The sequence below is a fragment of the Lissotriton vulgaris genome, chromosome 4_1 (assembly GCF_964263255.1).
Source record: "Lissotriton vulgaris chromosome 4_1, aLisVul1.2, whole genome shotgun sequence".
Lineage (NCBI taxonomy): Eukaryota > Metazoa > Chordata > Amphibia > Caudata > Salamandridae > Lissotriton > Lissotriton vulgaris.
Window position 1 is genome coordinate 911,886,130 of NC_141691.1, and position 27,299 is coordinate 911,913,428.

Sequence of the window (27,299 nt, forward strand, 5' to 3'; positions counted from 1 at the left end):
TGGGCTAGAGGCTTGGAGCGTGTAAGGGTAGTTTGAACTGTGACTGTACATCTTGTGCCTATTCTCTGTATGTGTGTGTGTGTTTTGAGGGAACATGGTTCTGCTGCTCACACCTGCTATTCATGTGTTCTTTGTGTTAGGTAAGATAAGTTTGCGCAGCTGCTATTTGTGCTGTATCAGTGTTGTGCGTTAATGACGCTTGCTGAAAGACTTTTATTTACGTTTAATATAAATCAATTATCAGTGCCAGTGCTAGTGCTTGCTACATTTTTGTTTACTGGGGTTCATTCAATCCCTGAACTGACAACAGTGTCATATTTTCTATTACTAAGGGGTCGTATAGATCACTGTTGGAAGGATCACCCATTTCCAAACTGCTGAAGATGTCTGCTGGTACCTTGAAACTGTATGACAACGAACTGAGCCAGAAGGTAATAGTAGAAACATACGTCTACAATAATTTGTGGCTAGGAAATTAAAATCAGGCGATGGCAATTTTCCTTAATCGGTGAATTGAATGTTTAATTTATGTTGCATTCAGGGATGCATATGTTTCCTTTTATCTTTATTTTCCAGCCACACTCAACACCAAGAACACATACAGTATTTTGAATTCTGAAAACTAATAAACATTCCAATAGTGATGGGTCAGATTTGGGATGCCAATTAGGTCTAGGCACTCCCCAAAAAATTGGCCCACATTCCCGGATCGTTCCTTTTCATGGTTTTTCATCTGGTCAGTGGCAGCTGCTACTGAGTAGTATGGGTGGGGCAGTAGAAAAATAAATAAAAGTGACATCCTCTTCTGTTCCTGCCGGAAGCAGGAAGCACACACAGGCTCTCCTAAGCCAATCACGATGCTGCTGTTACCACCATGACTGCAGCATTGTGATTGGTCTGAACTCTGTGGTTCTGTACTCAGACAGGTAGTGAGAGCCTGTGCCTGTTCTCCACCCAAGGTGCGCTATACAGCCGGGTGGGGAACATGCTAACGGTGCATGGCGGTTTGGCCGAACCCAGACGGCTGGCCATACTGCCATGCGCTCTTAAGTGCTCCAACCTCTCTCCTGCTGACTGTGACGACAGCCCAGCCCCACACCCGTAAACCTGCTTCAGTATGGAAAAATAAAATAATAATAACATTGTGCTATTATCATTTTATTTTTTCTTCTTCCATTGCTCAAAGAGCAGTGAGGCGGTGCTCCTCGCCTAAGTGGAGGAGTCACCAATGCATCTGCTTAGTCTCACTAGCCTCACTTTTTTTTAGAAATGTTTGGTAAATTAAATATTTTAAAGCTTCTAGAGCAAGTGACATTGGTATAACTAGAAACACTGCATTTTCGCTGGGCGGGCGAGGAGAAATAAAACAGCCTAGGGGCATTAATGATCCATGGCTGATAGTAAAACTTAAAAAAACACAGAAAAAATATATAAAAAGGATTAGGGAAATGTTTTGTATAAAGATTCCTCTTTAATTATCAATGTCCAACCTCTGCAAAATTCGGTTGTTATTTATTAATATGTACTGGAGCAATTTACATGATCCCCAGTTACAATAAACACAATTAAATTCATTTTGATCTAATTTAGAGAGATTCAGGGATTTGCACATAATCACAGGATGTTGAGCAGACGGCAGGACATGAACCTGACAGCTCTAACCACAATTCCACATCCAATTATTTAAGATTCCAATCCCCAACAAGTTCTGAAAGACACAGTGGCTGAGATGATTGCTCTAAAGGAAAGCTGCTTCTCTTACCCTCTCCTAGCCCACCTTAGTCTCAGGGAGTTGACTTGGCAGGAGAGGTGTCAAGAAAGGCACACATCAGCTGCTCATCCAGGAGGGCTTAGGTGACAATTGCCTGACAGCCACAAAATCCCCTGAACCCTGTCCGCGAGCCGCCTGCAAAATTCCCAACCTCCCCACAGCCACCATATCCTGAACGTGATGGCCCGGGAGGGGATAAAACTATTTCTGGCCTTGCAGGCCACACAAGTTAGGGGGCGAGGTGAGAAAGCCCTGAAGACCAGAGCAACCCCAAGCCCCCAGCCTCAATTAACAGCATGTCAGGGTAGTGCCTGTGATGCTGGAACACATTACAGTGGCTGGCAGGGACAGGGGAAGACAGTAAAGGGGTCATTAGGATGGCGGGCGGTCTTTGCCCGCCCGCCATCCTCGTGGTAATAGGGACGCCCGCCATAAGGGCGGGGGTCCCGTGGGGGGTATTAGGATGTGCCCGCCACAGTGGCGGGCAAATCCTGTATTTTTAGCATTGTGGAGGTCAGTGCCCTCTGCACCACCCGCCACAATGCTAAAAATGCATTTCAGCATTTACATTTACAAAGCGGCAGGGGGGAAAACTAGTGTGGATGTCGGGCGGATTGCCTCCGCCTGGTTGGCGGTGGCTACCGCCAACCTGGCGGAGGCAATCAGCCCGACATCGTAATGGGCCCCTTAGTCTCTTGGGCTGTTTTACAGAGACCCTAAAAACCTGTCCACATTGCCCCTTAAGCACTAGGCCATCACTCAAAGCCCGATTGCCCACCTTCCCAATGCGAACCTGGTAGCAGTGCAGTTTCTGGGTGTTACAACGTAGTTCATGTTCCAACACTGTAAAAATGGAGCTGTGTATAAATGCAACAAAGTCGCTCCCCAACCAATCCAAGAAACCAATAACTACTGTCTTTATGTAATATTTACAAGGATCAAGATTCAGGCAGAATGGTGCAGGGATTCTGTGCACAACAAAGCAAAAATGTCAAACCAAGAAATATTCCTACACAGTTTACTGCATAGGACCTCATTCACAGACTTGTTGGCTATGTACCTTCCATCTCCTTCATAGTTGACAATAGTTGTATGAAACAATTATCTGCTGGTTCTGATCCCATGATCCTGAGTCACAGAATCATGATTTGCTTGCATTTTCACCAGCTAAGTGCAACAGTCCTTAGGGGTATAGGGTAGTAGGACAGATATTGCACTACATTCTCTTGAGGAAGAGTGGAATGAAAGGTGGTGTAAATGAGCGAGGGGGAATGGAGGTCAGACCTGCAAAATGAAAGAACAACGAACTCATTAAGTTTGTATTCACAGACATTAAGCATAACTGATCCCCACTTAGTAACGACTTGCAAAACAGCTTAAGTAAAAGGCACGAGTAAATCCGTTTCAAGGGTGGGACATGAAAGTTAGCACCCACATATTTTTTGGGGGCATGTAGTACCTACAAGTAGAAAACACTCCTCTCTGTATAAAAAAGTGAAACACATACTTCTAGATTTGACCTGAAAACGTGTAATTTGTGTAGATTTCCAAACCTACTCTTGGGGAGTTTAACATTTCCGCATTTTTCGAACGTTTTTGTGAATCAAGTCCATTTTTTATGAATCAAGTATTTTTTTCGAAAGTTTTTATGAATCAATTTTTATAACTTCACATGTTATTGGTTAATGTCTGTATGGCTTGAGCTCCGTCTGTTATAGAGGATGCCTTGTGTGGGGTATACAATGCTTCTTTCCCTGTAATTACGTATATTCTACCAACATTCTAGAAGCTCATTTTATTGCTGCACCAGAATTCTGGGTTTGAAGGGTCAGTTGCAAGAAGCATAGTCAATTATTTTCAAGTAAAGGATTTTAAAAATGTCAACGTGCAAGCAATTAAGTTTGTAGTGAAATGTCTTCCTTTTCTACCACCTTCTTAAACATCTGTAGAGGCCTTCTCACCCCTTTATAAATATGCTTGGAACAGACTAGTACCCTGCCTGGGTTCCTGTGTGATGCAACTCACCTACCTAGAAAATGTTGAGGAGCAAACTGGTAGGGAGGTTTTCCGATAGAACAAAAATGTATCGGACTCAACCAAAACACTTGGATTATGTTAAAAAAAGGATGTACAAAAGAAGATCTTACAAATCCCATCCAAGAGTGGGTGAGACAAGAGTGCCCTGACAGTTTTGTGAAGACCTAATTCAAAGGCAAATTCTTATCACCCTACCAACCTATATCTACTTGAGATTCAAACCAACGAGCCCTAATCACTTAGGAAATCTGCATGCAACAATCTCCACAAGTGTAGATTTTCATTTATGCTTGGTGGAAATCTCCACCCAGATGGTATTCCACTCTGGGTGAATCTATCCGCCCAGTACTAGGATATACAAGTCTTTCCTTATTGTATTAAGGAGTGGAGACTCTTAGGATTGAAATAACAAGGACAAAGTTATTAGTAGTAAATTAACAATTGGACTTCAGGTATATGACTTTAAGCAGAGATCTTTGACTCCCCTATTGAAAAGTCTCAGTGGACAAATATAGTGAAACAGCATTCACCTGGTCTAATATATAAATTGATTTAATTTTCTGATTGCCAGAGCAGAGATCTGCTATAAACTTCATTGTGCAGCCCAATCCACTCAAGAGTAAAAAGAACTTGAGACCAACTGAAGTGGCCATCTTGAGGTCAGGCAAGGTGGTGGAGTCCTTGCTGCTAAACTCAGTCAGTCTCCAAAATTCTCCATAACTCAGAGGCAAAGGAGGCGTAGTCAATGCAGTGATGCAGCATGAGGACAGGGCCAGTGTCCGCATGTCTTCAGGGGAGGTGAGCGCAGGTGAGTAATATTCGCCAGTGGGAGAGACAGCAGCCATTTGTAGGTCAGGTGGGGCGCCTCATGGGTTATTCTCGATTAGTCAGGGGGGCTAATCTGGGTCATCCCTTTACGTCTGGGAAGTAGATGCAATTTCCGTTCAATTATGAGGTGTTTACATAGAAGATGAAAACCGGGGGACTCTTATGAGTTGTTGCTTAGACCCCAAGCGACAATCTACTGCGGGCACCATTTTGGAATCAGCCGCATTACTTAAATGGCACTCGATGAATACATCTTTGCGAATTGCAACGTCCAAAAGGACCGAGGAGGACGTGACATCCAAGGCTCACCCCTTGGCTCCAGTGCTCCCGGTAATAGCAACGATGTCTCCACAAGCCGCCCTCTGTCCCACGGCGGGTGCCAAAAATGGCGGGCGGGATCCTCAAGGGATCAGAGCCGACTCCCCTCAGCGCTCAGTGCATCCCCAACCCGCAGGCCGATAACTTACGGCACCTACGCCGCAGATCTCATCAGTGGGCCGCAGACCAGTTGGGCACAGAGGTGCTGCATTCCAGCTGCTCTGCAAACTCAGAATGAACTCAGGATGAACGAGCCCAGGAGACATCAGCATGCCATTAGCAATATATTTCCGCAATGGTAGATCGGAGAAGGACCGCACTCAGACCCAGGGGATCCACCAGCACTCTGGTTGTGGAATCGGTGGTCTAAGTGGCAGAGAGAGGCAGCAGATCACTGTTCAGGAGGAAGAAGGTCGGGTTCATTACAGAGCAACAGCTCTGAGCAGCCATTTTGCAGGCTGACGGGAGACAGTGTTTTTTTCTACACTCTTCTTTCCCCCACACAAGTAGGCCCATATGTCACTCACACACTGCTTTACCAACACTCTTTGGACTGTAAATTCATTTTTTTAATCTTCACTTATCTAATTTTGTTATATGCAGCCCTGATGTGAAGTGCATTTGTGGCAAGAGACAGTTGGAGCCGGACTAACTTCTGCCATGACATGGTGACAACCAATTAAACGTGTAAAGGCATCCCTAACACCCACACATCTATGCCGCATTACTATCAATGTCACTAACAAACTCAAGAAATATGTATGTCTTTGTCATATCTCAACACTGATCATTATCTACTTTCTTTATGTATATTGAATCCAAAGTACGCAACACATACTTATATTGAAATTGAACAGGCCTCAATAATGGCCATCTATATTATGTCATAATTTTACATTGAATGCCCTGTGTTATCTGCCCACCCACCTCCTTCCATCACTTCTTCTTCCCCTCCAACCAGTGCGCTGACATGGGCTGGTCATAAACAAGAGACAAATGGCACAGCATGGTACGTTTCTAGCCAGTTTGGTTGCTATCTATATAACTATATTTCTCTAAGCATAACCAACAGCAAATGTAACAGTTTACTCCATACATAACAAAGACCCAATGGTCGGTCTATGTTCAGTTGTTTTAATCCGTAAACTTATATTTGTAATGTATGTGTCTTTTTTCACTGTGCTCCTGCATTGGTAGGAGTTTGAATCCCTTCTGTCACCCACTCCATACACCCATGTCCCCACTGCATACAGTCAAGTGATATGTATGTGTATACCAGGATATGTTAACAGTGCTTACAATGAATCCTTTTCTCCGCATGTAATTACAATGCAGTCGTTACAACACCCGCTTTGTAACAATTCTTATGTTTAGTTTTACTTTTTTCCCTGGCTGCTGTATCTGAGAACACGTGCCAACCACATTTGAGGGCACTGTTTCTGTCTCTGACATCCACAAAGGAGGCATTCATGCGGAAATTGGTAGGAAACTAATATATATGAATTTGTGTGGTCACACCAACAACTAGCATTATGTAATCATCTGATGTATCATTTATATAGGCTAACCCAGAATTCTTCTTTCTAAGGAGTCCTGAGGCAACACTTAGAAAGACATTGATGCTTCAACCGGCTATGCATGACTCTTCTCAAATCAGCCTTCACTCTAAAGGAATCTCAGTTCTCTACCCTCCTCCACTATCCAGTGTCGGGGCAACTCTTATCTTTTCAACGCCTTCTGATAAATCCCTGGTGATAAGGACTTTTCTACCATTCAATCCCCCCCCCCCCCCAACAACCTCCCAGATTTCAACTCCCTTTGTAATGGAGAACCTGCTGGCATTGTCACACAATCATGCATGCGGATTGGTGGAGTCATAGGTAAACTCTTTTTCTCTGGAAGGATCAATTTTACAGCTACAATGATCTGTGTGGGGGGATACTTGTCAAATAGTGGAAAAAAGTACAACACTAAAACCCAGAAGCAAAAGTTTCATTGTTCATTGAGAGAAAAGTGAGACATGTCTCCAAGACATGGTGAAGTTACACCAGGAATATCTCAATTTGTTGAGGGAGGAGACAGCAAGGTGCTATGTCTTTGTCATGCTGGTGATGGAGGCTATTTCTTTGCCCAGTAATTCCCTTCTGTCACATGGGGAGCAATACTTAAATGCAAGGCCGCCCCACCAAACACTACCAACAACCCAACTGCACCCACTTAAAAACACATGCTGCCTCTCTACAACCAGAACTCAATCTCATTTTAGTCCAGAATTGCATAGCCATGCTCACGGATGACTGCCAGATGGCTGTAGACAACACTCACCACCACCCTGATCCCCATGAACTGTATTCCCACAACTCTTTGACCCACCCCCACACAACACACCCCAACTTTCTCAGTGCCAACAAAAATAGATGTATATAGAAACACTTTTAAAATTATTTGATTTTAATAAATATGAATTGCACTTCTCTTTCACCTTTGTCTGAGCTCGTGATCCTGGTCTTGACAATGTATGGATGAGACTAATGTCATGTAAAGTTTCTGAAACAGTTCAACATTTAATAATAACCAATTCAGTAACACATTCACATATATCTAAAAGCAACCCAACAAGCAATGAAAAGATTAACAGCACATCCATGTTAGTTTTGAAAACACATGCAGAAAAGAGTAAGCACATTCATGTTTGTTTTGTAAATGTACGTTTCTTATATATTAGCTTTATGCCTTATGACCTCCAGAAAAGCAGCTATATCACAGTCCCAGGGGCTGACTGACTGATTGAGGGCTCAGCTTATGGAACACATCTGATGTACCTTTATTATTGTAAGCAAGTGGCTGTCCACGTATTGTACAAAATGCCCACTTGTGGGTGCTCTCTCATCCTCTGTGGTGATGGCCTTCTCTTACTGTGCCCATCTATGAGGGTCACCTTTCTTTGTCATCACTCCTAGTTCCATGGCCTTAGCCTTGGCTACCTGCTGAAAGGAAAAGCTCAAACAAGTTATGAGGGAATGTATCCACAATGTCATGTAAATTAATTGTTACAAAAACACAAATCTTACATAACTCACTCCCATGTATGGTAATTATTGTTAAGGCAAGTGTATATATAAATATATATATATATATATATAGAGAGAGACTTTGATATAAAAACAGACATTTGAGGTGAGCAGATCTAGAGTGTGGCTGGTGTTTAGAGTGCTCTAACAGGAGCTGCTTTCTACCTAAACTTGAGAACTACCCAGAGTTCTCTTCTTTTTTGCATAATTTATGCACCACTCTATGCCTGAAAGGGTTTTGTTTTGACTTATACTGGGTGCTCCCTTGTGTCTGGACAAAGCTATACTTCTCTGAAGAGCTCTAATTGGAGCGAAACACTGTGCCAGGGGTTGCTTTTACTCATTTCAGGTTGGCTTGAGTTGGTATTTTACCAATTCAAAGCTGTAATTCTGTGCCTGGAGTGATAAATGGCGATTGTCATTTTACAGCTCAGCAAGGACAGCACTGTGCTAGTCCTATGCTTAAAGACTTTGCTGTAGAAATGGCAAAAGACTTTGTCCTTTTCTATCTCGGCGTGGATGGCACTGTGCTAATCCTATACTTAAATACTGTGATAGAAAAACAGACATTTGAGGTGAGCAGATCTGGAGTGTCGCTGGTGTTGAGAGTGCTCTAACAGGAGCTGCTTTCCACCTAAACTTGAGAACTACCCAGAGTTCTCCTCTTCTTTTTTTCATATATCTATATGTACATGCACAATGCACTATGGGAACAGTAGTATTGGCGAATGCAGGCACGTGCTACACCTTTTAAATCATGCCCAAGAGCACCTGGGGTCTTGTGTTCCGGTCTGTGATCAAGGCATTAGCTGAAACGTTGGGCAAGAGGAAACAGGCGCTTTAAAGACTCATGAAATAAAGTGTATTCCAAGGTAATTGGCCTCACGTCGTTTGTTTTACCAGTGTGGTGTTTGTGGGCTGCTCCGTGCCCATGTGGTGAGGCCGCCCTGTTGGGCCTGGGCTCCAGAAATGGGGTAACTCTTCTGATGTAAATTGAGGAGCCTGGCTCACTTGCGACTTCCAACCCACAAAGGGATCACTTCTCAGCAAAAAGGAATGGCGCAAGGAAGGGATTCAAAGAGGAATGATTTCCTGCTTCGATCCTGCCTGGAAGAAGCTGTTGTTTGTGAGTCAAATATTTTAAGAACATTTGCGATGTGCATTAAATTCACCTGCCTCCTGTAAAAACGATTCCATCAAATAACTGGTGCTTGTGCAACAAAAATTACCATTGAGGTTAAAACATTCTTTGGATTGCCAACATACTATTAACAAACATGTACAATGCACTATGGGAACGGTAGTATTGGTGAATAATTGCACCTGATACACCTTTTAAATCACGCCCAAGCGCACCTGGGCGCTTGTGTTCCTATCCTGAACACGGCACAAGCTGAAACGTTGGCAAGAGGAAACAGGCGCTTAAAGACTCATGAAATAAGCTGTATTCCAAGGTAATGGGCCTCACATTGTTTGCTTTACCAGTGTGGTGTTTGTGGGATGCTCCGTGCCCATGTGGTGAGGCCGCCCTGTAGGCCCGGGGCTCCAAAAACGGGGAACTCTTTTATATATATATCTATATATATATATATATATATATATATATATATATATATATATATATATATATATATATATATATATATATATATATATATATATATATATATATATATATATATATCACCTATGCGTTTCGAGGCAGCAGCCTCTTCTTAGTGGAGCAAACTGCTGAAAATTGGCTTATGGAGTTTTCCTCATTGCTTGCACCTGTACTGCCCTCAGTGGGCCAAGTTCATCACGCTGACTTTGTCTGGTGCATGCAGGGACTTGTAGTCCTTAGAATTATATTGAAACACCCACAGTGGGTTCCATGACAGTTTTTTATTCATGCATCATTAATTGGTCGTCACTAGGTAGTTATAGGTAGGACCTGATGTCTATCAAAAAGCTGATTTTGATTTGCCAATAACTTTAGCGCCGTTTAACGATTCTTCACGAAATATTCTAATACTTTACTTGCTTCTACCGTGTTGGCCGAAGGACGTAGCCAATGGAAATGGCTCCAGGTTTCTACATGCTGCTAATGCCGCTTTGAAGTCTTATGAAACTTTTATCCAGTCACTGGCAATTACCACGCCGGTCAACTGAACCAAGTTTGGATAGAACCTTGGAGCATCACCCACACCCTTTTTTAGTCTTCATTTGATGGAACTCTGCATTCCCATTATCTAAAGAACTTTGCTCTTCCATGAATCTTGAATGCATGCACTAGGATCAGTCTCAAATGTACCTATTTTACAAACGCGCTACTGGTTACGGCTTCTTATAATACTACACTGCCCTGAAGAAGCCTGTGTTTGGGCGAAACGCGTTGGCTGGTTATATCTTGAGAAGCACAACAAATTCATCTGTAATTGCTTGTTTCTATGTGTTCGTATGTGTTTGTTTTCTATATATTGCCCCTCAAGCTACCAAATTAGCTCTACTCACTTCAGTTGCTGTGTTGAAAGTTCAGGAGGCTGAGAAAAGAGGGAAGGGGGTGTCCCAAAATGCTTTTTCTCCATGTTAATTTCAATAGGAAACTTTAGACACGGATACAGCCCGAACTACTAAACTGAATGACATCAAATTTCGCAAAAATTTAGCTCTTGGTCCAGAAAGCACTCTTTTGTTAAATGGTGTAAACCCGTTCAGTAGTTCCTGAGAAACTTAAACATTTCTCATAAATACAACTGTGGGCCCCTAGTATCTGCGAACCCTCTGTATCTTAAGCCTGCAATCTGACTGGCTGACAACACTTCAAATCAGGAAGTGTTGGCAGTCATCTTGTGGCTCGGTTGAAATGAGTCACAAGTAAAAAAGGTTAAAAAACAACAAAAGGACTCAGGGTAGAAAAACCCTGACTCCGTAGGCCTATTCAGGGGTCTCACAAGGACTGCCAGGGCCAAAATAGCAATAATAAAATTGCCAGGATCCGTGGTGGATCCATGAATCTGGCAGAATTTGGTAAAATAAATGAAGAACAGGCTTCCGCCCTTTGTTTACTTTAGGCCCCTGGGTGGGCCAGGTCCTGTTGGCAGTGACAAATAGAGATGCATGGCCCGATGGGCCACAACATCCCCCAGGACTGCCACCTCCCAGGGGCTAATTCTTTGAAGTGCAGTGGGGGCACGTGGCCCCCGGCAGCCCCGGGTATCGCCACCACCTCGGGGCTAATTCTTTGAAGTGCAGGGGGCATGAGGCCCCCTGCAGCCCCCTGGGACTGCCACCTCCCTAGGGGCTTCATTTTCTTTTAATGCATCGGGGCTCCAGCCCCCCCACACAGCCCCAGGGGCCATCACCCCCCCAGGGGCAATAGTTTTTTAAAATGCATGGGGGGCATGCAGCCCCCAAGCAGCCCCAGGACTGCCAATTCCCCAGGGCTACTATACTAAAATGTAGGGGGCCACGTGCCCCCTGCTGCCCCATGGACCACCACCTCCCCAGAGCTATTCTGCATAAGGTAGGTGGGACGCGCAGCCCCCCTCCTGGAGCCATAAATGGCCCTGGGGACTGCCCCCCCTTAGGGCCCACTCCAGCAATGTCCCAGTGTCCTCATCCCTGATAATTGCAGTTTGCTATGGGATGGCGGGAGTATGGTCTTTATAATAAAAAAAAAATATTGGCCTTGCCCTGGGCGATGGGGTTCCTGGGGCCCCAAAATGGTCATCGGAAGGGGGACCACACAGCCCCCTTCCTAAAATAGAAAAATGGAAGTTGGCCATCCCCCCTTTCTCCACTTCTCTGCCAAGCAATGCGCTCTAGGTTGGGGGATGACTTCCCCTTCGCTGCTGAGGGTCCCTAGCCCACCTGCTACCTCCAGGAAACCCCACACAGTGGGATTGCTCAGAGGTGGTTGGACGCAACACCCTTTTTACACCACTCTGCAAAAAATCATAATTTGGCAGGGGCGCATGGCCCGCCTACCCATTGAAATCAAGGCCCGACCCCAGGGGTTAGGGTTTCTGGAGTCAGATATAGTCCATGGAAGGGGAGTCCCACGGCTCCCCTGCTCTACAATTTCTTTTTATGACAACCCCGACTGGCAAGCCCCCTCTCTGCACCACTCTGCAAACATGCCTCCTGGCGCACTGCTGGTTGGGTGATGAAGTCCACTTGACTCCAGAATGTCTTTGGGGGCCATTAGCCCTCCTGTAACCTACAGTAAATCCCAAACTGTGGCATTGCTGAGAGGTCTTCGGAGGCCCCACCCTCTTCCTCTACCACTCTGTAAATGCACCTCCTGGCACACTGCTGATGAGGGGATGAAGTCCCCTTGACTGCTGAGAGTCCTTCTAAGCCAACTACCCCTCCTGCTACTTCCAGTAAGTCCCACACAGCAAGATTGCTGAGAAGCTGTTAGAGGCCATGCCCCCTTTTACCACCACTCTGAAAACGCGCCTCCTTGTACACTGGTAGTTGGTGGATGAAGTCGCCTTGGCTCCAAAGGGTCCTCGGGGCCAACTATCCCACCTGTTACCTCCAATAAGTTCTACAGAGCACGATTGCTGTGAGGGCTTGGGGCCATGCCCCCTTTCTCCAGCACTCTGAAAATGCACCACCTGATTCAATACTGGTTGGTGGATGAAGTACTCTTGGATGCTGAGGCACCTTTGGGGCAGACAGGCCCTCCTGTTATGTCTAGTAAGTCTCACTACAATGCGGGATTGCTGAGAGGGCATCGGAGGCCATGCCTCCTTTCTCCATCACTCTGCAAACATGTCTCCTGGTGCACGGCTGGTTGGGTGATAACGTCCCCTGGGCTCCTGAGGGTCTTTGGGTGCCAACTATCCTTCCTGTTACCGCTAGTAAGTCCCAACTGTAGAATTGCTGAGAGGTCTTCGGAGGCCACACCCCCTTCATCTACCACTCTGTAAATGCACCTCCTTGGAATACTGCTGATGAGGGGATGAAGTCCCTTTGACTGCTGAGGGTCCTTGGGGCCAACTACCCCTCCTGTTACTTCCAGTAAGTCCCACACAGGGAGATTGCTGAGAAGTCATCGGAGGCAATGCCCCTTTTCTCCACATCTCTAAAAATGCACCTCCTGGCTCACTGCTGTTTGGGGCATGAAGTTGCCTTGGCTTCAGAGGGTCCTCGGTCGACAACTACCCAACCTGTCCACAGAGCGCAATTGCTGTGAGGACTTCAAAGGCAATGCCCCTTTCTCCACCACTCTGCAAACACGCCTCCTAATGCAATACTAGTTGGGGTATAAAGTCCTCTTGGGTGCCGAGGGACCTTGGGGCCAAGAAGCCCTCCTGTTACCTTCAGTAAGTTCTTTACAGTGGGATTCCTAGGAGTTGGTCAGAAGCCCTGTCCCCTTTCTGGACCACTCTGCAAATGCGACTGCCAGTTAACAAACCATAGAAATGTTCTAAAAAAACAAAGGCGTCAGAGATATTTTTATTTTTGTTTTTCTAACTTTAACACCCCTGTCACCATTGGTTTTTAAAGTTATTTCCTGAAACATTTAAAATTATATTTTCTAACTATAACGCTTTCTAATGTATGATTTTTCTAGTGTAGTTCTTACATTTTTCTTTTTTTTGTTGAAAAATTGGATATTGTAGATTATAGTGATTAACGACCCACTATTTCATGCATTTGTTTGAGTGAGTTCCTCTGACTTCTTATAGTTTGTAAATATGTCCCACTTTTTTGTTGTTGTTGGGTCTTTTTACTTTTTCTCGACAAAGTTGCGATGATGGCAAATATGTCTCGAAATCCAAGACCAAAAGCAGACATTCATTGGCCTTCAGCACATTCAACTTTTTAACAAAAAAAATTATTCTAACCATCACACTACACACATTACAATATAAATAAATCTAAAAAACATGTATGACTGTCTCAATGTGCCACTCACAGCTTATACGACTTTTTGAGTGGCGAGTGTGATTGGGTGCCTATGAATTGGAGTAGTCTCCCACTGGGTGCAAGTGTGTGACTCAATTTGTGATTGAGTGCAACAGTGTCTGAGTGCATCTGTCAATGGCTGCATAACTCTCTGAGTGGGTGTGCATTTGGATGCATGACTGAGTGGTTCTGTAACTAGGTGTCTAAGTCGTTGAGTGGGCATGTCAGTGAATACATCAGTGTTTGACTGTTGTGGTGCATGAGTGTCTGTGTAGATGTGTGAGCGGGTGCATAAGTCTCTGAATGGGTGTGTGAGTCTCTGAGTGGGTCTGTACATGGGTGTGTGAGTCTCTCAGTAGGTCTGCAACTTGGTACATGGCTCTCCCAGAGGTTACATTAATGTTTAACACATCACTGCTGCAGCAATTCCCCCTCTGTGCTGAGAGGCTTTGAAGCCCATTGTTCATGACGAGCTCAGCTCGTCATAAGCACAGCTCCACTGTGCCTCATGACAAGCTGAGCTCGTCATGAGCATCGAAGGGGTTAAAGTTTTCTTAAATGGACTTGTATACTCTTAAGCTGGAGTGCAGAGACCATTTGTGGTTTGTTCCATGGCTGCATTTTGTGCCCTGAAAAATGTGGGGTTAATAACTATTATCAAACGTTGTATGTGTGTATTTGTAAAACATACATTTTCATTATAATTATTGGTGAATTTTAGACAAAGTCAACAGGTCTGCTTTATATATCTTTCATATGCTCACCTCCCGATAAAACTAATAGTCCTGACTTTTTTATTTATATATTTACAAAAAAACTACGTTGAATGCCAGTGGGACAGGGTTGCACAGTGATGGATATCTTACTTTATGTTAAAAAATAAAATCACGGAAAAAAACGGATGTTAAAGGGACGTTATAGTTAGGTGAAAATCTGAGTTAAAACATGCCATTTTAAACTAACAAAAAACACTGAAATTCACCAGTTATATTTATCTCATGTAACTAAGCCTCATGCCCTAATGTAATCTATGTACAATAGAGTGTGGTGTGCGGCACACCCTCTAGGTAAGGTCAACTTAAATCTTCTTGGTCTAATAGTGGTGGTATCTTCGGGTGCTGCGGAACAGTGGCGGCTCGTCCATTGGGGGCGTTGGGGCGTTGCCCCACTAGCTAGACGACCGTCACTGACACTGTCATTACTGCGCGCACCAAAAAGTACAATGATGAGACAACAACAACAGCCCGAGTGCCGAGTGAGTCATAATGATTTGGGTCGGAGAGTGAGACTCGGAGTACTGTCACAACAATAGTGACGTCATCGCGATCTCGGAAGGTGGGGGGCGGGCCTGCAGCAGTGAGTGGCAGGCTGGCAGCAGCAGCGTGGGAGAGAGGGCAGCAGTAGTGTGCGCATTTAGGACAAGTCATTTTTATGACTTGCCATCGCATGCGCACACATACAGTAGCCCCTTCCCTCCTCCTCCCCCCCTACTACTCATAAAGGCAGAGACCCGGGGGAGCCGGGTCTCATTATGGGCAGTATTAGCCCTGCTCTGTAGCCAATCCTGGCACAGTGGCGATGTAATGCTGCGCCAGGATTGGCTGTTTTACCGCGAACGAGGTGGGTGGCTGGCTGGCTGTGCTTAGCCTGCCGCACTGTATGGCCAATCACCAGTGCCCATTGGCAACCATGTAGTCAGTGGTGATTGGCCGGCCTTGGCCGCTGTGGGGACGTCACCGCGTCCTGGCGTAGACTGCCACAACAACCAGAGCCACGAGGAGACTACCTTGCGACTCAGACCTCGTGACTCGTGCCTGCCTGTGCATGGTCATCATCATTGTCTTCTTCTGTGACTGTCGAGTGAGTGACAAACAAGAGTCTGTCAGTCAGTGCTGAGGAAACCGTCCGCGCAAGTTTTTTTATGGTGGTGGTAGCATCATACGGGGTGGGTTCAGGTTGGTAAAATAATAAAAAGGTGTGTATCCCACTGTTGGCCACTTTCCGAGTAACCGCTTTGCTTGATTCACTGTCTGAGGAAGGGCCAGAGTCGTATTGTTATGCGGAGTCCCAACAAACAGGTGGTTATGGAAGACAGACCACACAGGCCTGGGTCGCGCTGTCTCCCGGCCTCTTCAAAGCGGGCAGCGGCGCTGTCCGATTAGTAAACACTGCAGTAGTTACAACAGAGATCGCTGAGGGCTTAGATTCACACCCCATCAAGAGCCCGCTGAGAGGCTAAATAACTCATTAACTGCCGCCCTCACATCAGGCTTTGAATACACAAATGATTAGTGTAGGCCTCAGCGTGGTCTGGGTCCCGGTCCTGTCAGAGGTGGAGTGACTGCCAGCGGCGCACGTCTCCCCACAGACCCCCATATCCTCACACACAGCCTTGCCTCTAGCCCTTTGTAAACCTCTGTTTATGTTGTAGCCAGTCCCAGGGTGACGTAATACTGCTGCAGTCCAGTAAGTCTGTATTGAATGTTTTGGTGCCTGTGTGTATGTATGCTTGTAAATGTATTTACACAGTTCTTCTGTGAATGGGTGTCTGAATTTCTGTGCGTGTGTGTCTGTGAATGGATGGGTGTATTTGTGTACGTGTGCTTGTGAATGGATGGATGGGCGTATCTAAGTGTGTGAATAGTTGGGTGTGCGTGTGTGACCTCCCCAATACTCCTCTAATTAATCAGCCACCACTACACTGTTTTGTATATTCCAGCTGGAAGGGCAGATGAGATGGCTACCATGGGAGGATTATTTTATCCTCAAGCACAGAGAGATACAAAAGGCAGGCCATCGATACACGTCACATGTGCGAGTATGGAAGAGGATGTTGTCTTGTGAAGGAAACCTAAATAATATTAAGGGCCCCACAGTGGTGGTGTGTGGTATGTCGACTGATACATCACAAAAGGTTTGACCTGCAGCAGGCTTTGTTCTATAATTGGAATATTTAATGATTCAGCCGAGGCGGATACAGGAAGAGACGGAGAAGTGGATTGAAGGGCCTACGTAGCTTAAGTGTTGTTTCCACAAAGAAGCAAAATACCTCCACTTGGAACCATGTCGCACCACATCAGTCTCCGAAATCCACATTCCCAACTCTTTTAAAGATGGCCCATTGGATTTGTGCTTCTCTTTTCTTCTTTCCATCTTTCTTTCCAGCTTTGCTTTCTACTTTCCTTCCTTCTTTCAGACTCTCATTTCCTTCTTTTATCTTTTGTCTTCTTTAATCATGTTTCATTCCATTGCCACCCTTTATCCCCACCCCAAACTTGCAGTATTATTTACTAGCTTCTGTTTCAGACTTGTGGCCTGCGACTAACAGATAGAAGTTAAGAAGTGTCAATAATAATTGTTTAATCTGTCCACTGAAAACTCGAGCTGAACGTATGTCTCTACTCCCAACTGCATGGAGGTCGAGAGACGAATATAGTTCCAGGTGCCTAGAAGCTGTTCAATCCGGGTGCTAGACCATTGACTAAAAAAGCCTAAAGGTAGAGGGCATTTATTTTCGGTGCACCAAAGAGCAGTGGCAATGTGCTCTTCACTCAGATTTTTTTTAATCGCAGCTGATAGATGTTAAACATGTATTACTGAAATTACATTCTATTACAAGTATTTCGATTTGAAACACAAGGAAGTAAAGTGATTTGCCCAGAATCACATGACGTTTGGTCAAGTGCGATGCTGGGATTAAGGGCCAGGCTAGCAATTTAGAAATTGTATTAGATCTCTTTCTTGTGGTCTGATAAGTGTAATCTTCTTTGGTGAAGGTACCCATGGGCTCAATAGGAAAATATTTCCTCTGAATTTTCCACTGAAAAATTAAATACACCCCTAACATCTCTTGCTTAAAGTTCTCATCCTATGAGTGATGTCCGAATAGATCACAAACCCAGCAGGCATTATCAGAGGAACAGTTTAATGTTCTTATTGTTGGAGATTGTAAGAGATTCAAGACTGGCTAGACAGAACTCCTTTCCCCCAACACTGGAGGGCCCCTTTGAAATTCAAGTCAGGGACCTAGGATTTATACCACTTCCTGTCTACACAGTGAGGCACTAATCAGGCACAATTAGTAGACTAGGCAGCAGAAGAGCATACAGATTCACTTGTCAGATAATACAAAGGTTAGCTGGTAATTTGGACTTTGCAGAATAGGACAACCCCCAGGATCTGTGAGGTACTCAGAAATGCATTACATCTCAGTCTGTTATGAAGCTCTGTGGTTATACTGAATAAGCAGCTACATATGTTATGTCATCTCTTTAATAATGTAATAACTGTACTTTCACAATTGCGTTATTAACCTTCCTGCTATTCTCAAATTTGCTTGAAAATGCACCATTTTCCCACTCTTTTTTCAAAATTTTCGAACCTTGGGTGGTTCGGGCTCGCTCGCTACGCTCACTCGCTACTGTGAGGTATGACAACCGTTTTACGCCCCGCCACTTTCAAATGTCACCATCCGCCACTGCCGAGGAAAGAGCCCCTCCTGGCCAGTGGGGACTCCGAATTTGAACAAAAGAACTGGGGGAGTGTAGGGAACACCTACACAACTTCCAATGGCACTCCAGATGGAGAGAAAATCTCCTTCAGAGAAAGTTTTAGGAATGTAACCAATGTAGTATGTAAAAAACACTATTCTTCAATCATCCATTGTACCGTTTTATTTGAGGAGTCACGTATTTTAATCATAGCAACTTCATTCGAATGGCATGTAATCACATTGTAATCCAAAATATCCAATTGCAATAACGGTGTCCCTATGCATTTCGGGAAAGATCAAAAATACCTAACTCAACCTCATCCTAAATGTCCAAGCATACATATGCTACCGAAGATCCACAAAAATCTGCACCAGCCTCCACTAAGAACTCTATACACAAACCAACAGGGAAATTCATTGATTTGTACCTTCAGACCGTAGTCAAAAGCATGTCAACATACTTTCGTGACACCACTGACTTCTTAAACGGACTTCAACAAGTGACCCTGGAACCTAACACCATTTACACCCTGGTCACCATCGATGTATTTGCATTGTATACATCGATACCTCACAACAGAGGTATTGAAGCGATTGAATCCTTCCTGTTGATGCATCCCATCAACGATGACTTGAAAGTTCTACTACTAGAGTTAATACAATTTACGCTCTATCACAGCTATTTTTCTTGGGACAACGACTACCATTTGCAGTTAGTTGGTACCTCAATGGGTAATTGTGCAGCACCCAGCTACGCCAACCTTTTCATGCACCGCATGGAACTAGACCACATTGTGAACAACAACAAATGGACAAAAAACATCTGCACACTCTGGCGGTATATTGATGATATTTTTTTAATTTGGATTGGCCCACCAGAGGAAATCACTGAGTTTCTTACCTACATCAATAACCTAGATGATCATATACAATTCACCCACACTGTAAGTCCCATGAGTCTACCTTTTCTGGACGTTCAGGTTACATTACAGGACAATAAACTAGTCACCGACCTGTTTGTGAAAGCTACGGACAGAAATAATGCCCTATTTTTCACAAGTTGCCATCCCACATCTTTGTAGAGACACCTACCTTACTCTCAGTTGCTAAGGGCCAAAAGAATTTGCTCAGAACCTGAATCCTATGAGCTCTCTGAGTACAACATCCTTCAGAAATACAGAGATAGGAATTACCCGGAATCTACTTTACAAACAGCCAAAGCACGTATTTCATCCAAGAATCGCCAGGATCTTTTGACCCCACGCATTAAACAAACGAGCAACCAGAGACCGATTTTTGTGTCGAAATACTCTACTAGAAGCATTGCCATCAAAAACATTATTTTGAAAAATTGGGAAATGATCCAACATGAACTTGATTTTCAGGGAATCTTTAACCACAGACCAATCTTTGCATATCAAAGATCTAAAAACATTAAGAACATCTTGGAGTCTCGACCTACTGAATCACCTACCTGTTTCATGGGCACTAGACCCTGCCACAACTGCAGTCACTGCCACAGTATCATCAAAGGAAATACCGTGAATCATCCATCATCTGGTAGAACCATTAAACGCATGACCAATGCCACATGCGACTCTAAAAATGTTGTGTATTTACTCAAATGCCCATGTGGACTACCTTATGTAGGAAAAACTGAGAGAAAAATAAAAGTCCGTTTGACCGAACATAAGAGTACTATAAGGAACTAGACCACGAAAGCACCCCTTGCGGCCCATTTTACCGCATATCATCACAATGTCAGCCAATTACGGTTCCTTGACTTGGAGATTGTACCGATGACACCAGGCGCAGATGACAAAAAAAGACTTCTACAAAGAGAAATTGTTTGGATGAAGAGACTGGATGCTTGTCAGCCGAAAGGCCTAATGACAGAATTGAATACAGCTGTTTTCTTTGATTTACATGTTTTGATCTACATGCTGTTATTTTCCTGTCTATATTTTTTCGTTCTCATGCACACAGGTTCTTTTTTAATCCTTTTTATACTTCTCTCCGTCTTACCCTTTTCTGTACTCTACATGCCTACGGTCATTTCTGACATTATGTTCTATGTACCACTCCATGTTCTTGATATTCACCCATTTCTCACTTATTCACTTTTTCTTATGGATTTTTTTGCATTCTATGTTATTTATCTCCTTGGTTTGTCCTGCCTTCACCTAAGATGGCTGCCCCCCATGTGTCTGTCTTCTATATCTATGTTCATCGTTTTTAGCTACGATTGTTTTTTTATATTCATCTTTCCTACATTCTTACTACTATTTGGATTTCCTATATCATATTTTACATTCCCTGCCACAATTTATTTTTGTCCTGTAGTTTTTTTTGTCGACCTTTAACTAACGTCAGTCCTTCGTTTGTTTTCACTATGCACGTCACACCGCCCGATGCAACTATTTACTTCCGCGTTTTCACTCGGAACTTTCCCACGCCCGAGAGACATTAGATACGTCTTTCCAGAACCATCCGGTAAGCATGTACCGTTCTCAGCTTCTTTTGTTGGCTGTTTCACTGGCGATTGACGCATGTACACTCGGCTCGCACACTTTGCCTCGGATGACCTTACCATTCAGCCTGCACTTTTTTGCTCCCTTATGATGGCATTTTATCACTGTCGACCAGAAATCACATCATTCAGATGGTCGTTCTCCACCCAAGGACTCCCGACTTTATTCGAGCACTTCACGTTTTAATCACGCCTTTGCATTTACCCTTGTCAAGTCACGACCCGCCATTTGTTAAACTCCTCCTTGCATGTACTTTTTATCGGACACTTCTTTCACACAGCACATTATCGTTATAGACTCTCCACCACCGTCTACCACCATCGGCAACCTTTCACATCACTGTATATCCTGGCATGATTTAGGGTACAGTTTTATTTTCTATTTGATGTACTTGCCCCGTGGGGGTACTTCCACTTCCTGAACCTTCGTATTTTCACTTACAGATTGTGAATAGTCCCCTGAGGAAGGGCGACAGTCCCTAAATGCATAGGGACACCGTTATTGCAATTGGATATTTTGGATTACAATATGATTACATGCCATTCAAATGAAGTTGCTATGATTAAAATATGTGACTCCTCAAATAAAATGCTACAATGGATGATTGAAGAATAGTGTTTTTTATATACTACATTGGTTACATTCCTAAAACTTTCTCTGAAGGAGATTTTCTCTCCATCCGGAGTGACATTGGAAGTAGTGTAGGTGTTCCCTACACTCCCCCAGTTCTAATGTACTCTATAACATTCCCCCTTGCCATACACCTCTAATTACCTCACATATTACATCATTCATGGCATGCACAATGACATCATTGATAGCACCACTGCAACAACTGAAATGGCATCATTGATGACAACACTGTATGTCGTAGGTGTATGTAAGGAGTCTTACTTACCTTATTATACATAGCATGTGTGGTAAAGACATGCGTGATAAAGGTGTGCGTTTAGCCTCATACAACCCTTTTAACAGTGGGGGATTTTGACTACCAAAGGTGCAGATGAATTACATATTATTTTCCAACAAAGCATGTTTTTTAATATTATATGGAAACGGAAATTTCACAATATCATTTGTGATGCCCAGGCTGGAGCAGTTTACACCGGTGAGCATGGAGGAGACAAAAAATGCTTCTAGCTGTGAAATCAGGTTCCCCCCATGACCCGTGCCCGGCAACGGTAGACAAGATGGCATCTGTACCTATTGCCACATGGTTAACAGCTATTTTCAATAATATGTTTGCGGCTGGACAATTTCCCTCCTGTTGGAAACAAACATCTGTCCTTCCGCTGGTAAAAAAAGCAAATATGGACGTAACGGACCCCAATAACTACCGTCCCATCTCTAGACTTCCACTGCTAGCCAAATTAATTGAAAAAATGATGAATCTACAACTCAGTGCATTTCTAGGTGCCACACAGGCCCTAGACCCTTCCCAACATGGGCTCAGAGCAAACCACAGTACTGAGTCCGCTCTTATTAAAGCAGCAGAGGAAATCAGAGGAGTGCTGGACCTCGGAGGCAGAGCGGCTCTGGTCCTGCTGGACCTATCCGCGGCCTTCGACACGGTACATCATGAGATTTTGATGGACCGGTTGAAGGAATGTGGGGTACAAGGGAAAGCATGGGACATCTTAAAAGCTTTCTTAACCAACAGAGAACAGTGTGTGGGTGAATACGTATCAAAACCTTTCGTGTTGCCCTGTGGTGTTCCGCAGGGCTCTTCCCTAAGCCCCACACTGTTCAATATATATTTGCCCCGATCATCAGCTCATTTGGCTTCAACAACCAACCAACGCACACCACGACCGAACCACCACCCCCCACCACCACCCTCCGCGCCTGGACTCCGATCAGCACCGAAGACACCGTCCGCACGATGAACTCCGTCCACTCCGGATCTCCGACCGACCCCTGCCCTCACCACGTCTTCAACAAGGCCGACGCTGTCATCGCACCCCACCTGCGAGACATCATCAACATATCCTTCGACACCGCCACCTTCCCTGAGAGCTGGAAGCACGCCGAACTCAGCGCTCTACTCAAGAAACCCACAGCGGACCCCACCGAACTCAAGAACTACCGCCCATCTCGCTCCTCCCGTTTCCAGCCAAAGTCATCGAGAAGACCGTCAACAAGAAGCTGGCCGCCTTCCTCGAGTCGAATGGATCCCTCGACCCCTCACAGTCTGGCTTCCGAGCCAACCACAGCACCGAGACCGCCCTCATCGCCGCCACCGATGACATCCGAGCCCTGATGGACAACGGAGAAACAGCGGCCCTCATCCTCCTAGACCTCTCCGCGGCATTCAACACTGTCTGCCACCGCACCCTAGTACAGCGCCTCAGCAACGCCGGAATCCAGGAGAAGGCTCTGGAATGGATCATCTCCTTCCTCGACGGAAGAACACAGAGAGTCCGCCTACCACCGTACAAGTCAGAGGCCACCGAAGTCATCTGCGGCGTCCCTCAAGGATCCTCGCTGAGCCCCACCCTCTTCAATGTCTACATGAGCCCCCTCGCGGCCATCACAACCTCAACATAATCTCCTACGCCGACGACACCCAGCTGATCCTCTCCCTGACCAACGACCCCGCCGCCGCCAGAGCCAATCTGCACGAAGGGATGAAAGAGGTAGCCGAGTGGATGACGACCAGCCGCCTGAAACTGAACTCAGACAAGACGGAGGTCCTCATCCTGGGCTCTCCACCCTCCGCCTGGGACGACTCCTGGTGGCCTCCCGTCCTAGGCACCGCACCCAAACCGACAGACCACGCACGCAACCTGGATTTCATCCTGGACTCCTCCCTCTCCATGACCAGGCAAGTCAACACCGTCTCCTCGGCGTGCTTCAACATCCTACGCATGCTACGGAAGATCTTCTGGTGGATCCCCACCGAGACCAGGAAGACCGTCACCCAGGCCCTCGTCACCAGTCGACTAGACTACGGCAACGCCCTCTACGCCGGTACCACCGCCAAGCTCCAGAAGAGACTCCAGCGGATCCAGAACGCCTCAGCCAGATTCATCCTCGACATCCCACGAACCAGCCACATCTCCGGACATCTGAGAGACCTGCATTGGCTCCCCGTCAACAAAAGAATCACCTTCCGCCTCCTCACCCACGCACACAAAGCCCTACACGACCAAGGCCCGAGCTACCTCAACAACCGAATCAACTTCTACGCTCCCAAATGCCACCTCCGATCAGCCAACCACGCCCTCCTCGCCGTCCCCCGTATCCAAAGAGCGACATCAGGAGGAAGGTCCTTCTCCTACCTGGCCGCCAAGACCTGGAACTCCCTCCCGACCGACCTCCGCCTGACCCAAGACCACCTCTCCTTCAGGAAGAAGTTGAAGACCTGGCTGTTCGAGCAGTAACGGCACCCCCCTCCCCCCAGCGCCTTGAGACCCTACGGGTAAGTAGTGCGCTCTATAAGTGTCTTTGATTGATTGATTGATTGATTGATTTAACCTCCTATGCAGATGACACACAAATTGTGGTGTCTCTGTTACCTGGGAAGGAAGATGGAGTAGCCATGCAATTTCAGTAATGTATGTTGGCAGTGGGTAGGTGGATGGCTGATAATTGCCTCAAACTGAATACAGCAAAAACGGAAGTCATTGTGTTTGGCTCAAAGGAGGACTTTTGGAGTCCACGCTGGTGGCCGGAGGAGATGGGTACCCCTCCCTTACCGGTCACTAAGGTGAAGAACATGGGTGTCTTAATAGACGATCAACTTACCTTCAGGCCCCAGGTCAACGTCGTAGCATCTTCAGTATATTTTATACTTAAAATGATTCGGAAGATACTCCCTTTCCTCCCGAGAGCAGTAAATAAACAGTTATTACTGCCTTAGGATTGTCCCTTCTAGATTACTGCAACAGCCTGGTTTTGAATGCCCAACAGGGGCCTCTCAATAAAATGCAGGTGTTGCAAAATGCAGCAGCTAGACTTCTGACGGGCATACCAAAGTATGCCTCCATCTCGTCCGAAATCACAAAATTACACTGGTTGCCAGTGCGGAAGCGGATCTCTTTTAAGGCCTTGTGTTTGGTCTTTAAGGCCCTGCAAGGTCTGGGGCCTGCCTGCCTGAAGGAGTATTTTCAATGGTACAACCTTCCCAGACAACAAAGGTCATCTGGGCTGTGGTTGGTCAAAGTTCCTCGCATAAAGAATGCTCAGTTGGGGGGGGGGCAGGAGCTTTGTGTTGTGGGCAACGAAGGCCTAGAATGCCCTGCCCCTTGCCCTGAGGAACATGACGCATTTGATGGATTTCAGGAGGGGCATTAAAACCTGGCTGTTTACACAGTAATCTTATTTTGGCCTGAACCTTTAGGAGTTTCATTTAGCGCCAGGACACCCTCGGGTAACAGCGCGCTGTATAAATGTTAAAAAAATATATATATATATATACTAAGCCAATGTTTCCTTACCTTCTGTTATGATTGCAAACAAGAAAACACAAATGGTTTGAAGATTAAAGATTGATGACTGATATATTGATCTTGTATGGGTATCATGTGGACTTATGATGTATGATATTTTTATCTGTGCCTTGTATGTACATTAAAATATTATCACCATTTAATTTGTGAAACTTTTCCAAATAATGAAAACGTGTTTCACTCTGTCTATAATATGCATGTAACATGAAATATTTTAGCTGCATAATATGTTTTATGTACATTTAGCATCAGTAATTCCCCTATTGTAATAAAAAACCCACATGACATTGTCGGGCTAAATGTTTAAAAACATTTCAGTGTGTCAACATTTTATAAAACTTGCACCCTTGGCATGCACTGCTAATTACCTCACATATTACTTCACTCATGGCATGTACTATGACATCATTGATAACGTCACTGCAACATCTGAAATTACATCATTGATGACAACACTGAATGGCAGAGGTGTAAGGTAGAGGTTTTACGTACCTTATTATACTTAGCAAGTGTAGTAAATACATGTGTAGTAAAGGTGTGTGTTGTAACATCAAACAACCCTTTTCATAGTGAGTGATTGTGTTTACCAAATGTGCAGGTGAATCACATGTTATTTTCCATTAAAGTATGTTTTCTATATGAAATGGAAGCCGAAATTTCATCTGATCATATGGAATGCATTGGCATACTAAGCCAAAGTTTCCTTGCCTTCTGTTATGAATGCAAACAGGAAAATACAAACGATTTGAAGATCAAAGCTTGATGACTGATATGTGCCTCTTGCATGGGTATCATGTGGACTTATGATGTCTGATATTTTTATCTGTACATTGTAGGTACATTATAATATTATCACCATTTAATTTGTGAAACTTTGTCGAATAGTGGAAATGTTTCTCACTCTGTTTATTATGTGCATCTGACATAAAAGAATTTAGCTGCATTATGTTTTATGTACATTTGGCATCAGTAATATCCCACATGACATTGTCGAGCTAAACTTTTAAAAACATGTTAGTGTGTCAACATATTATAAAACAAACCTAATTTAAACACAAATTAATATAAATTACAGTTATTTATGTTAATAACATTGATGTAGCATTACTTTTTAAATGAGAACATATAATTCGGACCAAATGGACATAAGAAAAAAAATTAAACCTGAGACAGCACAATATTAAGTTTTGAGTTCACTGGTAAAGTTTTATATTTTAAGACTTAACTGCTTGGGTACTCTTTTTGGACCACCAGCTTAGCATTGAAGGTCAACTAATCTGTTCTCAGGACCCTTTTGTGGAGTGGGGAGACTGCCTGGTCCCGTTATGGGGCTGGAAGGATACCCTCAGCACATTTTGTGCCTTCCACCTTGCTCAATGCCAGTTGTTCCCCAAGTGCTTGAGCACTTCCTGTCTCTTCAGATGTGAACTACCACTGCATAACTGCTTATTTTAATGTCCTGTCAGATCTCATTCTATCTTTCATTGCTCAGCTAAGTTTAACGTCCCACATAAAACAGAATACTTCGTCATTGCCACACTCAGCGATGATTTCCAGTTCATCCTGAGATGAGTGCAGACCTTCTCATCTCAGTCCCCAGCTATTTGGGGTATTCCTGAGGCAAATGGAATAGCCGGATCGAGGAAAGTTGTGTGATGCTCCTTGAATGGCTCCAAAACGCCTTACTTCCAGTTCCTGCATGTCATGTTGTGATTCTCTAGGGAGTTCACTGCATCCGCTTATGAGTTCTCAGCCTCCATAACCGAGGCAGAGAATTGTGCTGCATAGGTGCATTAAATATGTATATGTAAATAAAGATAATAATTGGTATGATTGTGTTTTTTTAGGAGATAGAAGTAGATCAATGTGAATATTAAGAAATGTAGATGTATCCCAAAT

The 27,299-nt window shown here is 44.6% G+C and overlaps 1 protein-coding gene across 1 annotated transcript in view; it reads left to right on the forward strand.

Moving 5' to 3' along the window:
- LOC147722710 (uncharacterized) overlaps window positions 1-27,299 on the forward strand; it is an 819,082-nt gene that overhangs the window by 109,832 nt on the left and 681,951 nt on the right. Inside the window, exon 2 of the mRNA XM_086967362.1 lies at window positions 333-431. Within this exon, the coding sequence (XP_086823488.1) occupies window positions 333-431 (99 nt within the window). The remainder of the gene's footprint in view (window positions 1-332; window positions 432-27,299) is intronic.